Source organism: Pholcus phalangioides, unplaced genomic scaffold, assembly GCF_987345545.1.
Source record: "Pholcus phalangioides strain wild (caught in Gottingen) unplaced genomic scaffold, Ppha-v1.0 ptg000010l_1, whole genome shotgun sequence".
NCBI classification, from domain to species: domain Eukaryota; kingdom Metazoa; phylum Arthropoda; class Arachnida; order Araneae; family Pholcidae; genus Pholcus; species Pholcus phalangioides.
In genome coordinates this window covers 15,642,674-15,660,951 of record NW_028301603.1, presented here as the reverse complement: position 1 = coordinate 15,660,951, position 18,278 = coordinate 15,642,674, and the positions used below count along the sequence as shown (strand labels likewise).

Sequence of the window (18,278 nt, the reverse complement as noted above, 5' to 3'; positions counted from 1 at the left end):
ATTTGCTTGATATTAATGTTTCAGCCAAAGTCTGGCCATTCCGCAAAGTGGCTGGAGATCCCTGATCAAAAATTTATGTGCTAGCTGTCTGGTAAGTGTCTATTGGCTGTGTTATTCTGTCATATGTAAATGCCAGCCAATGCAAACTGGCAGTTTTTGTGCTTCGGCCATAACATAAACACAATTAAAAAAGGAATCACAGGTAAAAGCACATAACAAGGAAAAGCCCAAAGTATTTTGAAGCACAAGATGTGCTATCTTCAGCGGTTATATAAATATAAACTCATTATCACGCTGATCTGGGATTCAATTTGTTTTTATTATCAAAACCTGTCTGTTGGTTGCTTGAGGAAGGAGAAACTTATGTTCATCTGGTCAATTCTGACCATAGCATTTGACTTAGGTGGACATGAACTTTCTGAACTGGGCAACTGAGACTTAAGATTTGTAACTAACTCAAGTGGAACCTCCCAATCTGCAAGATAGTGAGGTTATACAGTGTAACCCCACTTAAGGGTCTCTTCCCCTTCCTCTGATTTCCATAAAAGTGTTTTACTGTATTTATATCTCTCTTTAAGAAGCTTTATCCCTTTGGGAAAGAGCGCAAACCATCCAAAGATGGTCTCTCTGTGTGATCAACCGTGACCTACGTGAGTGACAAGGCCAACTCAATCCCCATCAACATACCTCTGACGTCACCAACCTTGGGGCTAACCGGATCGGAAAGACCCCTAGTCAAAGCTGTATTAAGAAGCTTTGCCCCTAGTAGAAACAGGTTCTTCTGCCATAATGTTAAGGAAACTCCATTACTCTGTACATTTTCCTTCTAGTTCTAAGACACAAAGCATGTTGAGGAACATTTATTTTCAAGAATTTCCAGCTTAAACATCAAATTAATAGTTGTTATATATGTTGTGAAATATGCCACAAACTTGTTCAGTAGTAAATTGTAGGGGAAACTACAAAAACGGCCCCAAAGTAAAGGTGTTCGGTTTTCCGAAAGAAGAGCAACTAAAAGGCAAGTGGTTGAATGCTATAAAGAGGAAAGACTTTACTCCAACAAAAAACAGCAAGGTGAGCTATGTATTTTTTTCTTCAAGTGAAAAAAAATTATTACGCGCATGTTTTTTTTCTTTTAAATTGATTACGTATTTTATATTCTATCTCTATATTCTGATGTCCTAGCAGTAAGAGAGGATCTTCTGGGACTGGTATATAGTAAATTTATAGTGTAAAAAAATTTACATAGGCCTATTTAACACTGGCAATAGTGAAATATAATAATTATAATTTTGTATGCATTTACTTAATGATACGGTTATATTAGTTGACATAGGCGTACGCAGAATTTTCTCGGGGTGGGGGGGGGGGTTAAATTTTTTCTTACAAAATAACGCTATAATCTCGGTCCCCTTTGCGTATGCCAATGTTAGTTGATAATTATTGTTCATTTAATGATAACTACAATATATTTTCATTTTAAATGTATAGGTATGTGAGAAACATTTCAAAGAAGACGATATAATCAGTGAAGTGACGGAATATGATCCTAAATCAGGAAAGGAAATCACAGTGAAGCTTCAAGTGTCACGACCAAGAGCAGGAGCGATTCCCACAATGTTTCCGGATTGTCCGAGCTATATGTCTTCCTACAGTCGCAGTAGAGAAGCACCAGAAGAAAAGAAAAAAAGAATAGAGTTTCAAAATTTCAATAAAGCTATAGAAGACAGCAGAAAAGAAAAAGAAAGGTTTGAGAAAGAACAATTTTTGAATACTTTAGATGATTTGAAATCAAAATTAAGTGTTATTGATAGTAAAGAGTGGAGCACAATACTTAAAGAAAATAGTGTTATGTGTTTTTACTGATTGAGCAATCACCTGCTCCTCAGATTAGCTCATCAGTTGTAATTGACAATGAGTTAAATGTTTCTGCATATATTAGAAATGTGCCTGTACCGAAAATTGCAAATATAAATTTACCGGTGAAAATTAGTAGCTGCCAAACATTGAGTGAAATTTTGATAGCCTTAATTGCTGTGTGTAACATTTCAAAATCTGATACTGGCAGTGATAATATCATTCTTCTTTTGAAAAATTTATTGGAATATTTTCTCAAAGAAAATTCTAAAGATGAGTTCTTAAATTTTTTTTATGATCAGATAGTTTTGAAATCGTCTAAAAAACCAATTTATTCCCCAGAAATGATAATATTCAGTACCTTGATTCACACCCTGTCACCTCATACATATAAATTCATTAGACAATCAAACAAACTAATTTTTCCCCATACATCAACTATTCAAAGGTTATGCTCAGACTCCAGCTTGAGTCCTCATTGTGAACAAAATGATTCTGACTTTCTTAACTATCTAAAACAAAAAGTACCACATTTAAAACCACCTGATCTAAACATAATCCTAATGATAGATGAAATTCATTTAAAATCATATTTGGACTATAAAGGAGGAAGTATTGTTGGCATGTCTCATGATTCATCAAAACTAGCATCCAGTGCTCAAGTGTTTATGATAGCCAGTGTTACTTCTTCCTATAAAGATGTTGCTCAGGTGCTCCCCGTGAAAACAATAACTTTTGATATATTACATAATTTCATTAAAAAGCTAATTCTTAACTTAGAAAATATTGGATTTCATGTGTTTTGTGTTATAACAGACAATAATGCCATTAACAGAAAATCTATGTCTCAGTTTGTTAATCCACCAAATTTTCAATGCATTTACCCACACCCTGTTGATCATGGAAGACCATTATTTTTTTTAATTGATCCTGTTCATCTTCTAAAAAGTATAAGAAATAATTGGATAAACCAAAAGAACCATCAAAAATGTATGTATTTTCCATCCTTTGATGGCATGACAGACGCTCAAAATTTTCACACTGCATCCTTTAATTCTCTCAGAAAATTGTATGAGTGTGAAATGAACGGCTTGATCAAATACGGCTATAACTTAACATTAAAAGCTCTTTTCCCATCATGTCTTGAACGCCAAAATGTAAATTTAGTCCTGAAAATTTTCAATGAAAGTATCATTAATGCCCTTTTAGAAATTGGTGAAAAGAAAGAAATTCCACACTTCAAAGACACTGCAAACTATATAAATATTCATTTAAATTGGTGGAAAATAATGACTGTCAAATCTAAATACATTGGAATTCGATTAAATGATCAGCTCAAAACCCCATTAACTTATTCAGCTGATGATGAAAAGTTGATATTTTTGCATAACTTTTTGAATTGGTTGGAGGAATGGGAAAAGATGAAATGCACTACAGGCATGTTAACAAAAGAAACACACACTGCACTAAAAGTAACCACATATGCTATAATTGAAATAACATCATATTGTAAAAATGAGCTCAATATGGATTACATCCTTCCAGGAAAATTTCAGACTGACAATCTCGAGCTCAGATTCAGCTTATATCGACAAATGGCATGCAGTCATTATCATATAACTATTCGTCAATTGTTTGAATCTGAAAACAAGCTGAGAATTCGAGCAAATATGAAACTAGGCATCATTTCAAAAAAATATACAATCCCTGTGAATGACATAATTTTAAATGATAATTTTGGAGATATAAATTCAATTGATGAAAGATCTGAAATAACCAATTTTGAAGTAGATGAAGTAACAGAAAATGAAATTGAACAAGCACATGAATATTTACCTGTTTTGGCATACATAGCTGGGTACTGTGTATTCTCAGTTTTGAAAAACAGTAAATGCGATAGCTGTAAAACTATATTAACAGTCGATAAAGAATTTGATTTTGAAGAAATTCACAGTTTAATTATGAAATTCGATCGTAGTAAACTTCTTTTTCCATCATCTGCAGTAGTAAATGTGGTGTTATATAGTTATCTGATTATTAATAAATTACTTAGCAATAGAGAAAATGAATTATTGAAAAACAAAAACCATCTAGACCTTCTATTCAAGGTTTCAAAGAAATACATAACTGATGAAAATATGTTTGTGTTTGAGGAGTTTTGTTCTTTTGGACACAATGCAACAGAAATTTTAAGTAAAATTTTGTGGTCATCAACAAACATATTTTTGAACAACTTCTGTAAGCAAAGAAACGATTCTTCAGTCGAAAGAAAAAGTCAGAAGCGAAAATTAAATACTTTAATTTCGCAATAAGATGCTCTAAATGGATTCTTTAATCATTTGTGCTGTTACGTAATCGGTTATAAATACTTGTATTTTTTGCTTGTAATTATTGTGGTTTTTGTGCATATTGTATATATAATATTTTATTTGTGTGTGTGTAACAGTAAATAAATTTCTAAATTTGAAATTTCAGATGTGCCAAACATTTGCTTTTATTATTTTATCTTGAAATAAAAAGTTTGTTCTATCTGATCATTGATTTAGTTTACTTACTCAAACATAATTTAGAGAGCTTTAAAATGCATATTGTTTTTTCAAAAACTGATATAATATTCTGACTATTGTTTTAATGTTCGCATTTATACACTTCTCAATCCTCTATAGCAGCGATTCTCAACCTTTTCTGACTCGCTTTTCAGTGTATACTTTCTATGGCGGAGCCCTGTTTAGTATATTATTTATTGGCGGTACCTTTTTAGGCCTCTTTTTTTTTGTTAGTTTATCAAATTTACTGATTTATTTTATTATCCTCAAGTGGCCGCGGAGCCCGCACCGGTTGAGAACCGCTGTTTAGTGTATATCTGAATATACTTGGCAAATATATAGTCGGAAAAAGAAAACTCATTATACCAATTTATTTTAATGTACACGCAAATACAATACTTTTCATCCAGAAACAGTGGATCCCGTGTTGGCGCATTTTTTGAGATTTTGCTGGTATAGAAATTTATAAAATTGCATCAAATTCATGCAATTCGAAGTAAAATTCTGGTTAATTATTAATCAACTTTGCTAAGCAAGATTTTATCGATTGAAAGATAACACGGTAAAATAAAGGCAAACTGTATGTTTCATCCTCAAAGCCATTGTAACTAATTAAAATGCCCATTAAACTTAATTAAATTCCTGTGTTGATGCAAGGTTTAAATTGAAAATATGCTATCACAAATTTCATCCGTATTTGAAGAAATATTCACTATGTTTTTATGGAAGTGAGCCACACACATCGAGGTTAATATTCCGTCAAAAACACAACCTTAAAAAAAAATCCAACAGTTAAAGAGAGAATTTTTCCCTGTCCAGCGACGCGATGCCCCACGAATGCTGACGTCATTTTCGATTGAGGGGGCCTTATTACTTTCGAAGGTCACGGATCAACACAGTCATGTCTGTCCGCATTTATATTCTCTGAAGGCACTGCCCATTGTGGGTTGACACAATTCCCAAAAGCATTAGGAATTTGTGGCTTTTCCAAATTATTTGCCTTCATCGTTTTTTCTCTTCTTTATTGTAGTTCTGGTGAGATATTAAGAGCAAAAAATATAGCAATCAGATCATATGCATCTTACCTGGCCATGCCAAGACTGGCAAATCCTCTGGGCACAATCAAGAAATCAATTCTTGGGAAAGGATATGCTCCTAAAATAGATTCCACCACTTTCACACACGAATATATGTACGTTGAGAATTCCTATAAGAATAGATATTAATCATATAAGATGAATTTGACTTATGTGGGGGAAAACCATATTTAAATTAATGTAACATAGTTTTCTCATTCCAAAAATAATGGACTGTGAATGGAAGACCAACACTAATATATAAATGCTCTTCAATGAACAGCAAATTATGAAATCTGTGAAATTCAACAATGAAGGTCGCTAAAAGACCTGAACTATCAAATTTTTCATGGATTACTTGACAGCAAAATTTTGCAAGTTTGGGAATGATGGAATTGTCCGCTAAATTTGAGCAATGAATACTCAAACGAGAATAAGAAAACAAATGAGTGTGGCTTTCTGACAGCGAGTTCTAGGCTAAATTGAAGATGTATGTGGTGCTAGTACCTCTTCCGTCCTTTTCCCGGATCTCACTGCGGGGGAATTTTTTCTATTTGCACAAAAAAAGAAAGTTTTGTGATAAAAGTGATTAATATAAACATACATTTACTGCTTTACTCAGCAGAGACGGAGATGCCAACAACCTTATGTCAACATGCAAATCTTCCTTCAGCTTCCTAAAATAATAAGAAAACAAGTTTTTCAAGCATTTCAATTTTTTTTCTTCAAAATAACAGCTAAACCCCCGCTACAGCAAACATAGCTAGTGGTCAGGGCCATAATAACCAAATCATGAGCCTCCAGGAAAAACAATGCACTGAGGGGCCCCCTTAGGCCGAACACATACTGGGGAGACGACAAAGAGAGCGATTTCAAAAGAGAAAATACATCGATGCTTATCTCGATGTCCCCTCACATACTGACGAGGCGGAGAGAGCGAAAATGACCGCAGGCGTTCCGAAGGGTAAAGAAGAGAACCCTTTGAGCGGGAAAAGTGACATCCCGCCAACTAGTAACCCTACCAGCCTGTTCATGCCAAATCAATCAGTTTGGCAATATTGGAGGATTCCAATAAACCAGCGGTTCTCAACCAGTGCTCCGTAGAGCCCTTATGGCCCCGTGTGAACTCCCAGGGGCTCCGTGGCCACTCGAGGAAAATAAATAAAAAAAAACAGTAAATTTGAAAAAAATAATTAATATTTTTGAATAATAAAAATAAGTCAGAAACTTTGATGAATAAATACAAAAAATAGGCGTCTGGGGCTCCGCCATAGAAATTACATACCGGAAAAGGGCTCCGTGGGTCAAAAAAGGTTGAGAAGCGCTGCAATAAACCCATTAATCCTCAAAAGACTACAAGTCCTGTTTATATATGTTTTTAATGACTTCTTGTATCAAACCGTTGTTTCGAATATTATTATTGCATAATGTTATTATATTATAATATTATTGCATAACGATTTAAATAATTACACTTCAATCAAGATAGAGACAACAGAATTAGTTAGACACTGAATAAAAATACATGCCTATAATCCGCAGAAGATAATTTCGATACTTTCTAAACAAAATATCACCGTTAATGAGATGAAGTGACAAGTTATCCATACACCCCTCGATGATGAAACCGTAATTTTTTTATGGCCACCGTATCATTATGAAAATGATTGTTATTAGCGGTAAATGTATACGTGGTTGTTAAGCACAAATTATCAGTGTGGATCCATTATTTATGAAATCCCAGAATTACAGATTCCTCCTATATGCAGGGCTGTCTTGTCTTAAGAGCATCATGGGCCCAAGGGCCAAATGATTTTTCTGAGGCCCTACCAGGCAAATTCCCGAAAATCTCAACCACATCTCACTTTTGTGAAGCCTTTTTTATCTTTAGGTCCCACGGTCCTTGCCCTGGTGGGCTCATGCCTTACGACGGCACTGCTTATAACTGCCATGTTCTGTGCATAACCAATTTCAATGAACGCACGGATGCTGCAATCAACTGGTTTCGATTTTTTAAGAAATACAGAAATATGTATTGCGTGTAAGATGTTCATTATTTGCATCAGAAAAAATCTTGTGCCTCTTTCATAACACACGACATTCCAATTCAAATCCACGGAAATAACAGATATTCAGTACAATAAAATAAAAGAGAAAAAAACAGAAACCGTGTTTCGACAATGTTAGTAAGCGATGAGCAATCATCACGGTGTTTTATCCGTTTTCCTAAAAAACGGGTTCTCAATCTCAAACATTTTCCACCCGCACCGCCCATTTCTCTTATAAAGAGCCATTGGCGTACGCAAAGGGGGGATTTGGGGTTCTAACACTCCCCCCCTTAAGCCAAGATTATAGTGTTATTTTGCCGGAAAAAACGTAAACCCCCCCAGAAGGAAAAACAAATCTGAACCCCCACCCCCCGAGAAAATTCTGCGTACGTCTACGTGAAGAGCAGTTGTAAGAAAAGCATTTCTTTGAAAAACCTTTGTCAAGACCACTGCGAAACTGCACCCCTGACAAAGGTTGGTGCGCACAGTTTGAGAACCCCTGCTAATCCATCAACGTGTTGACAAATACGGGGCCGTCATTCGAGGGAGGGGGGGGGGCTTTGGAAAATACACTAAAAATGGTATATATACATACAAATATATATATATACTAGGGGGGCTCTGCCCCCCCCCCCCTGTCGCCTTTGGCAACCAACCCCCAACCCCCTTTTCTCATCACAACATATCTTGTTTATTTCGTCCCACTTCATCAGCGTACTATGGAAAGGGACATGTGAAAGCACCAGCTTACTGAAGAAGCGAATTTTATAATAAGAAAACAACAAAAAACAAATGTGATTCATCAAGTACCCCCAGAAAACTTGCCCATGGGGGTCCCCAGACTCCAATTCGCTGAATTTTAGTGGGGCCCAGACTGGATTTATCTCGGGCTACCGATGTGTTGCAAATTTTACATTGTTAAACAACAAAAATCAATGAGATTCATCAAGGGACACCCAAAATGAAACCTGTCAACATTTCCATGGGGCCCCGACCTGGAGACTTGTCGGATATCTCCCCGGTGAGGAGCTACGAAAATTTTAAATTTTTATCAATTTTACAACGAATGAAATCCAAGGCCCCCATTCAGCAGCAGGGACCCAATATCCGACATCCCCCCTGTGAGTGCCACGGCAAATGTTCATTTGTATTCATTTTACCAACGAATAAATTCCAGCCCCCCCCCCAATTACCCGTGACCGAATTCGCAAATTTTATGGGGTCCCCAGACTGGATATAGCTTGAGCTTCCGCTATCGCAAATTTTTCAATGTTAAAGCATCAAGAAAACAACGAGATCCATCAAGGGCCCTGGAAATCAAACCTTTTAACTTCCCCATTAAGGTATATGTGCAATCCCCCCGGGTACCCCGACCCTGTGTGTTGGGAGCACTGGTGTTATATGTATATGATACATATACATACCTCTCAGCATGACCCCCCCCCTTCCCCCACAAGGGCAGGGCTGACAGGGGCTGGAACGATTCTTATCACTTTTTGATTTTTCACACTATAAATTAACCACAGAGGGCCCCCGAAAAGCTGGTTTGGGGGCTCGCCATCTATTCCAGTCTAGGGGCCCTGCTGTAGGATGTGGGAGCCTCTCAGTACATGCACGTAACTTGGTCCCGATGGGTTAAATGGGTCCCGAATATGCTAGAGTTAAATGAATACTTGACCTAAAATCGTAACCGATTTCCATCACTCAAAAAACGTCACTCACTTCCGTAACATAAAATCGTCACTAATTTCGGTTGCTTAGAAACAGGCACTTTTCGAGTTTGTGATTTTATATTATAGAGTAGATATACATAAATTGAGTTTATGTTCTTTGCCTGCCCCCTTCCCTGGAAAACGTTGAAATGACGTTCCTGGAAAAATCTCTACAAATTTTCGTTGAAATTCTAAGAACATGTTCAGTATTGAGTAGAAAATTAATGTCGACCAGCAATTCTCAACCTTTTTTCTGCGTCACGGAGCCCTTTTTAGAATATAATTTCTACGACGGAGCCCCGTACGCCACGTTTTTTTTTTTCATTTGGTCATAAAATTTACTGATTCACTTTACTTCAATTGAGTGAACGTGGAGCACTGGTTGAGAACCGCTGGTGTAGACAGTACATAGATAAAGTTTTCTTTCTAAAAGATTTTTGATGTGTTTGTGGGGAGGACAGGTTTTTTCCGCCCCAGCGACTGCATAATGATGTATAGTGATATATAACATGATTTTATAGTGGTTTTCCAGTTTCCAACAGAAATTTGCCACCCTTTACATTTTGCAGCCCAGAGCAAAGGCGTGGGCATGAAAAAACATTGAGAGGGCTGAAAGTTTCCAGTCGTCCCGTGACGAGCCTCGAGCCCGTATGTAGAATGATGCAGTGCCCCGCTTTATTTATTCATTAATTGGGGAAGGGGGTTCTCAGCCCCCCAACACAAAATTTATTGGGGGGGGGGGGTTGAAATAGCCCCCCCCCCCGCCATGTTTTGGTGCCTACGTCCCATGGCAGTACGGCAGTACGTTTCTTATTAAAAGCTATTCAGAGACAATTGAAAAGATGGAATTTGCGCCCCTCCTGATACTACGCCCAGGAAACCAGACCAACCCCACCCCCTAGTTGCAGCACTGTCCGTTCATCAGAAGGAAGTTAGTTCTCTTGCACATAGTGTAGTTTTCCATGCAAAAAGCGCAATGGGATGGGCGGAAATTTGAGAAATATCTATCTCGTTAGTCCAGTAAAATTTTGAAAAATATTCACGTCTAAAAAAATGACGGGGGGAATTAATCCGTAAAATGCTACCACAACAATCGTCAAACTTTTAAATTAGGATAGAAAATTAAGGACAAAATTAATTAGGATTTAAATTAAGCACAAAAAATGGGAATCGAAAAGAAGAGAGAGCGCCAAAAGTGAAAAAACATCCGAAAACCCCCTCCAAACCAAATGGGTGGTGATGATGATGATCCCCCCTCAGAAGTTCTCTTTTTTTTCCAAGAGAGTGAGGAAAAAAAAAAGGGGGAGAAAACTGACCAATCCCCAAATAGCGTCTGATTTTACCTCGCGATGAAAACAAACCGGCTTGAAAGAATCGCGTACCTCTTGAGCCGCCTCTTTCTCCTTCTCGTCTCGCTGCCCGAGTATGTGAGGCGCAGAACAAAACAGTACATTTGTTTTCGCCGCTATTTCGTACCTCTCCGCTCACATCCCCAGTATGTGTTCGGCCTTAAGGTCTGACACAATTGAAGTTAATCATTACAGGACATTATCAGTGGCCTCTCATGCACCACAAAGGATTCTGGGCGATATTTGAATGAGCTCATGCCTTTTTAAGATAACACTGATTATAATGAACCTATTTATACGTTGAAAAAAATATGATGGAACAAAAAGTTTGGGAAACCATGGTTTAAGCCACTGCATTATTATATTGGATACAGCAAATTATAACAAAGTTCAGTTGTACCAATGATTTTAGTCTCAAAAATTATTACCAATGTTTGGCTTTGCTTGTTATCTGGGACAAATTAAACTTACAGTGCATACCATTCAATGTGATAACATCAAGACTCTGGGTATTTTGATAACAATAACTAATTGATAAGTATATCCAAAAAGATCCCGGTAGAAAGTACTATGAGCATATGTCTTGCTTAGTCAAACAGAACTTCCTTTCCCAAATAATTTGTTTTCCAATGTTGAATCGTGCCGTTTTCTTTCTTTTGGTTTCCATGTTCTTCTAAAACTGGATTTTTTTCCTTTCTCACAAGCTGAAATCAAGCTGAATGAAAATCAAGCTCTTTCAAGCTGAAATCTTTTTTCTAGATTTTGAAATTATGAGATTAGAACGAAATCATCACACACCTATCACAAATTATGATACTATTTGTAATGTATGATACTTTTCATAGATCACAAGTGAAAATCATCAAAACCGAGGAACTGTGAATGTGGTCAGTTGAAAGAAACTGGCCAAGACCCGAAAAAAGAGTTTTTTCACCTTGCACATGCCTTCACTATAGAAAAAGAAGTGCTTCCATGCATGGATCATAGCAGCTATTGCGACATTTTGAATCAAGTAAGGAAATTTTTTTGCCAATAAGGGAGCCCTTGTGACCTCCTACATAGTCTTGACGGTTGATAATGAAAACTTACAGGGAAAAACTGAGTCTAATTCAAACCTTAGCTTCAAAATATGCGGAAAGGGAAAACCCCTAGATGAAAAAAAATGGAGTCCATAGTCCTGATAACTATAAACAAATTTTTTCCAATGTTATGATGTTGGTCCATTTCGTACTTTGCAAAAGTGAAAGCAATACCCGAATGGTAACATTATCCCTGATGGTAATAAGTGGCATTACTGTATAGCGCATAGTTCTCTAAAATTTTATGGAAAATAAGTTCAAACTTATGTTCAAAGTAATACACATACTAAAAACCTACATACTCATTAAAACATTCTTCCACATCCCAGTACCCAATGGCCAGCGCTAATGTGGACAATGGAAGCTTCATCTTTGTGTAATAATAATAGGAAGAGACACCTGGAGAAGATAAGGAGATTTAAAAAAAGCATGAATCAATCAAACACGAATGGCTTGAGAATCTGAAATGAAAAAATACTCCCATAACACAATGAAACTTAGTGATCAAAGGCATACCATTGGAAGAAGAGTGCATGCCGCTATTGTCTCCACTCATTATTACAACTGCCTGTTGTGGTACGGAGATGGTTGCTTCCCAAGTCGCCATCGCAACTGGTGGTTCCTGACACGGGAAAAGCGATCTGTTGTTTATCCAAGCACCATATGTATAAACAGCAGGCCTGTAAAAAATACGAAGTATATGTTACGGCAAAATATATGAGGTCTCCATGAGGTGTTTGGCCAATGTGCAAAGTAATTCTTTGAGGAATGACAAGACCTCAAACGTTGCCCCACCCCCCTTCAGCACATACAGTCAAACCTAGATTTAATGAATCAGACAGAAGGATGAGTATTTTTATTCATCGAATTGAGATCAAGATGAAGACGATTGAGAATGAACTCATAGGAATCATGAAATAGATAAATACAGGTTCTATAGTATATAAGGGTTTGAGAAATCAAAAGTTAAGTGTTAGCCAAATTTCTTAGAAGCCACAAGTTCATCCCAGGAGAAAGGACCAAAATTGTTTTTTTTTTAGGATTTTCAGGACCTTGGTGATCTCCCCATGTTGGCGGAAACACCTACATTAATTCTAAAAAACATTTTATTGTCCTCAAACTTCAATTTAGTCATCACACATGGCTAGAGAGAAAGTTTTAGATGCCAACACAGAATTTTTCTGTCACCATGGCTGGCACTAGGCTGATTCATTAAGCCTCGCAGTATGTGCATCAAAAAAATTGGATGTGAGTAAAAACAAAATGAAAATTCATCAGCAACAATTTATTGTCACAAAAGGGAAACTTCACCACCACCATTCAGTGATAGGAAAATTCTCAAACAACAAACAAACAATCCATCAAGGTGAGCAGATGAAGAAATGAGTGAGTTAGCACCCATACGGTCACTAGCTTGCTCAATTGCTAACTCCCTAAGGTCAAGCACCCATTCACTTATATGGGTCACTCAATTTCTCATTTACCCACTCACTATCACTTAGATGGTTGCTCACTCGCTCACTTATACGGTCATTCAGTCACTTACTTGCTCATTTACTCAGTCATTGATATGGCTATTCACTCTGTCACTCATTACAGTCATTCATTCACTAGTTCATTGGTTCATCACCAACTCATTGGGTTATTCACTCAATATTGCTCAATACTCATTCGTTGCTGAAGAACTGTTGTCATTGAATTTTTCTAGCACTCATTTTTCTCTCCTGAATCTTCCCATCATGAAACGCATGGCAGTGAATTTGGAAAATTGAAAACGTCATCTGCTACAATTCCCTGCAAAAAAATTTACCAACAACAATTCATGGCCACACAAAGGAAAATCAGCCACCAAGCAATTTAGCACTAGGAAAATTCCCAGACAAACAATTCATCAATGAAGTGATATAGTGAGTGAGTGTGTCAGTCACAGAGTTAGTGAGCGAGATGAAGAAATGAGCTGGTGAGTTAGCAAATGCGTGAATGAGCCACTGATTTGGCAACTCACTCACCCAATCACTCACTTACCCCCTCACTCCATCACTAATAATTGGTCACTCACTTGCTCAGTCATTGATGTAGTCATTCATTCACTCACCCACTCACTTGGTCAATCACTCACTCTTTAGATCATTAATCAAATCATTTGGCTATTCACTTGATCACATATTTAGTCAATTGCTCAATCACTCATTGGTGACAAACTGTTGTCAGTGAATTTTTACAGCAGGGATTTTTCTATCATGATAGCCATGAATTTTCCAACAATGAATTTTTCAAAAATCAGGCTAAACAGCTCAAAATTCCTCCATCACAAAAAAAACTGAATATGTTGGATAATATTTTGATAGCCACTGTGGTGGTCGAGTGGTCATAGTGATGGACTCGCATCGCAGGGACCCGGGTTCGAGCCCCACCGTCACCACAGTGGTGGTTGGCTGAAGTTGGTTTTCTGTGGTTCCCAACTTCAAGATGCAAATGCGAGCCGATCACCCTGTTAAAAAGCAACAGTCCTACAAACAGTACAAATATTGTCATTACACTTCACTCACTTCACTTCTGAGATATAGATGGCAGCACTAAAAAATCATACACAACACTAGATACGCACTCAGACTGTTAGGTACACATACTTACACTTCCGCACAACTCACTGGGTAGTAAATTGCCCATGGCAATAGACCTGAGTTGTGCTCAGTTTGAAAACATATATATATATATATATTATGATAGATGAGTATAATTTAATCTTCGGGAAACTCACTTTCCATCTTGATCAGGTACCCACATCAACGACTGACCACATGGTTTTGTTTCATATTCAATCTCAACGCAGCGGGGAAATGTGCAGCTACAAAAAACATTGGGCTTCCAAATTTTCAAGCACCATTTCTCTACAGAGAATTCTAGCACAGTTTTTTTTAAATTCTTCCAATCAGAATTGGCAAATGCACGCTCTTCAAAGTCGTCGATGGTCAATTCATGGACAGTTCTGACTACGATGTCATTACAATCAAGAATAAATTGGAAAGCGGTATCACAGCTGGGACTATAACTGAGTTCAGTTATTTTCTTTGTTAAGGCATTATCGTGACTGTCTATAGCATTGATGAAACAATGTTCAGTAGGCAGTTGATTCAGTGATAATCGGAACGAATGAGGCGTATCACACAATGCATCCAAAACCACGATAGAAGAACCATAAAACTTCCTTTTACTGAAATCGCACGATAAGTTGAAAACGAAATGTCTCACTAAAATGTCACTTGTGTTAGCCATAAGTGGTAGATCGTTATCGTCACAATCTGCCATGAGTGGATATAACAAAAAAGTAATCAGAAAAGAAAATCTGGATAAACACAAAAAGATTTATTCATTTGACTTGAAAATAAATATGCAACAATAATAAAGTTTCAGATTAATCTTTGGACGATTCGAGCAAGTTTGGAGTGGAAAGCGACTGAGCTTTAGCCGAGGACGTGATGGCTTTCATCTCTATTTCACATAGTGCTTGGTGTTTCTTCTTGAGTTTCATGCCAGCACCTAACCCTAAAACAGAACCGCTAAGAGCACATGCAACTGTGCCAAAAAGCTTAAATCCGGCGATCGCACCTATAGGACCGAAAACCAATCCGCCAATAGCAGCTCCTGCAGCTGGAAACGTAGCCGCTTTAAGAATGACAGCCTTATTCAGATGCTTGGTACCCTCACGGACATTGTTACGAGCGCTTTGGACATTATCTTCGATCCTATCGACGCTTTCTTTCTGAGTAAATACGAAACGTGAAAATTTTTTGAATAGTTCATTAAGTTCATAGAGCTCCGACGTGAGTTTCGTCCAATGCGTTTGTACCTTCAAAGGCGCTTCCAACAGATCATCCTTGAGCTGAGCTTGAGATGAACCAAAAAAGTATTTTTCTTCTGCAGCTGGCTCGTCGAGGTTGCAGACGAGAGCTGGTATTTCTGGTTGGGATGAAGAAGGCACGTCAAAGTCAAGTTTCGGTACTGGGTGCATAGCATTCGAATTTTCTTCCAGAAACGTGGCTATGGCCGATATCACATCATTTGTGGGTTCCTCTATGGTTTTCTGGAACAAAGGGACATCATCTTCTTTCACGCTATGGCTGATTTGACGCAGTTCGTACAGATCGGATTTGAGCAGTTTCACTGCATTTGATGCTTCAACCTGTTCTTCTACCAGCAGAGACCACTCTTTGCGGGCTTGATATTCTTTTATGAGTTCCGAGTGAGCTTTCAATCTTTCTAAATGATAAGGTATGGCGAAATCTTTGATTCTGTCAATTGGGGTCTTCAGTATTCTGAAAGGAACCTTAGGACTGCTTTTAGTTTTTTCTTCTTCATCAGTGTCATCACGAGTGTCAAGGTTATCCATCACCTTGAAAAAACAACCACATGAAGACCGGCTCGGACAGGAAACTGCAAAAGAAATAATACGAGTCTGTCATTTAAAATATGGGGAAAAAAGCATGCTATTTTAAGAAACGTACAATGTGGAGCTCCAAAATTCTGAGGACAGTTTATGGGTTTATCAAAATGTGGGCTACATCAATTTTACCACTTCCCCTCTTACTTTAATCCAATTTCTTAGACAGAAAAAACCTGTTCGCTAAATTCATCTTCCATCTAAACTTATTGCCCTGGCCTTAAGCTGGGTCCACACCAGCAGGATTCTGCGGCACAAAAACCTGTTTCGGGACATGACTATACAAAATTGACCATTGAAATCACCAGCGTTGTGCTAGCCACAGATCAAAACCAGTTTTTGTGCTGTGGAATTCTGCGGGTGTGGATCCAGCTTTATGCTGGTTCTTTTTGTTACACTGTAAATGTGCCTCCAGCCCTGATGAACTGAGACTTATTCAAGGCAGTTCAGAGAGCATATTTTTGCCGGAGGAACAATTCTCAGAATTTTGCAGCCATACTGGTAAATAAACCTCCATTATTTGGTGATTCAATGCCATCTCAAGATCTTCAAAGCAGAATGTTTAGCACTGTTCTGCGACGAGCCCTTGGCTGACTGGAAATGTTCTTTGGTAAAACTCCCCATACATATAATAGTGTTTTTTGCACTTTTTCTTAAAATTCTTCCAAATTGTTCTGCAGTAGCGGTAATTGTTCTGCAATGTACATCACAGATTTCGGCACATTCTGCTTTGGGGCTCAAAATGTTCACTCCTTTAGTAATAAATGAAATAAAACCTTGGCTAATTAAGGAGAAGAATCTGGAGCCACAGCTCTTTGTGACAATGGGTCTAATGGCTGAACAGATGCTGCAGATGGGCACTGTTCACATTTACAAAAACTAAATCTGTCTCCTCAGATGCTCGTAAAAAGGATGTCATTAATGAAGTATCTTCTAATTCGCAAGCTTTTTGTCCCTCAATCTTCAAATAAGTGTTTCTACCTGACACGTGTGTGAAAATTGTAATATTTACTATATTTTCACAAGCATCAGGATGTTATTATAAGTCTGAAACACAATACTTGTGAACACTATGACGTGCTGATCACGCAGATCTTATGTACAATTCACTAACGCTATCTCCATGCTCACTTTGGATATCTGATGTTTCACGACTAATTTGAAACTGTTATCAGAATGCATTATATGCATTAATACTTGCTAGGGTCAAAACAGAACCATGGCACCAGAAACCCACATTTTTGTAACAACTTGAAAAATTTTTGAACAGTTGCACAATTATTACAACGCCACTTGAGGGTTAACCTTCAGCAATAAAAGCGGAACGCAGTAAAACCTCAATCCAATGACACTCCGAGGACCAAGGAAAAAATATCGTTGTAGAGGGATTATCATTATCTCCAGAGGCAGCACACATTAGAGTACACACACTTCCAACAAGACTTGAAAAATACCGCTGTAGAAAATTTATCGCTATATCGTACATCGTTGTGGCGGGGTTTCATTGCATTCCGTTTGGAAAGGCGTAAAAACGTATAATGAATTTTATTGGGTAATCAAGACTTTCAAACTGCATCAAAGTATAACAAAATCATAAAGAAATTTCACATCTTAAAATTTGAAACTAAATTTCAACCGCTTATTTACAAAATTCTACACTCAATTCAGTATTTTAATTTAACTGGTTTTGTATCCACTTGATTTCACCCACTACGCAATAATCATGGAAAACCTTTTTTAAATCCATCATATTTAAATGCTAAATTCCAATAACAAAACAAATTAATTGTAATAAACATTCATAATATTTCTTTATTTTCAATCAACTCAAGAGAAATTATTTAATTAGACCAATTCGTATCATTACCCAAAGCTCTGATCCGAAAGAATTTTGTTTACAAATTGAGGAAACGAAAACAATAGATGATAATAAGGGTAAATGGGATATCGGTCGTGTTTAGCCTTTGAATCGGCGAGATCTCTGAAGTAATATTACACCAGACAGGTGAAGGGACTTTTCGGAATGGCTGTAGAATTAAAGCCGGGTTTTCCTAGAAATAGGTTTGTTGCGCAGCGTGAACCGAATTAGACTATTTCGCACCGACAGAAACGTGTTACATAATCACGCTACGCGTTTGTGTTTTCCTAGCGAGGCGCATCAGATCAGGGT

General features: G+C 37.4%; 3 protein-coding genes across 3 annotated transcripts in view; 1 reads left to right on the top strand and 2 right to left on the bottom strand.

Moving 5' to 3' along the window:
- LOC149080990 (aminopeptidase O-like) overlaps positions 1–18,060 on the bottom strand; it is a 32,721-nt gene extending 14,661 nt beyond the window's left edge. Inside the window, exons 1-6 of the mRNA XM_089237713.1 lie at positions 17,976–18,060; positions 14,429–16,101; positions 12,184–12,347; positions 11,970–12,066; positions 6,084–6,156; positions 5,489–5,610 (exon numbers count right to left, since the gene is read on the bottom strand). Of these exons, the coding sequence (XP_089093839.1) occupies positions 5,489–5,610; positions 6,084–6,156; positions 11,970–12,066; positions 12,184–12,347; positions 14,429–14,976 (1,004 nt within the window). The 5' untranslated portion in view covers positions 14,977–16,101; positions 17,976–18,060. The remainder of the gene's footprint in view (positions 1–5,488; positions 5,611–6,083; positions 6,157–11,969; positions 12,067–12,183; positions 12,348–14,428; positions 16,102–17,975) is intronic.
- Positions 527–1,992, top strand: LOC149080992 (THAP domain-containing protein 2-like). The gene is made up of 2 exons (XM_089237711.1): positions 527–1,074; positions 1,492–1,992. The coding sequence occupies exons 1-2, from the start codon at positions 922–924 to the stop codon at positions 1,864–1,866; spliced, it is 528 nt and encodes a 175-aa protein (XP_089093837.1). The 5' UTR covers positions 527–921; the 3' UTR covers positions 1,867–1,992.
- Syx17 (syntaxin 17) lies at positions 15,083–16,057 on the bottom strand. The gene has a single exon (XM_089238275.1). The coding sequence runs from the start codon at positions 16,055–16,057 to the stop codon at positions 15,083–15,085; it is 975 nt and encodes a 324-aa protein (XP_089094401.1).
- Positions 18,061–18,278: the final 218 nt, after the last annotated feature.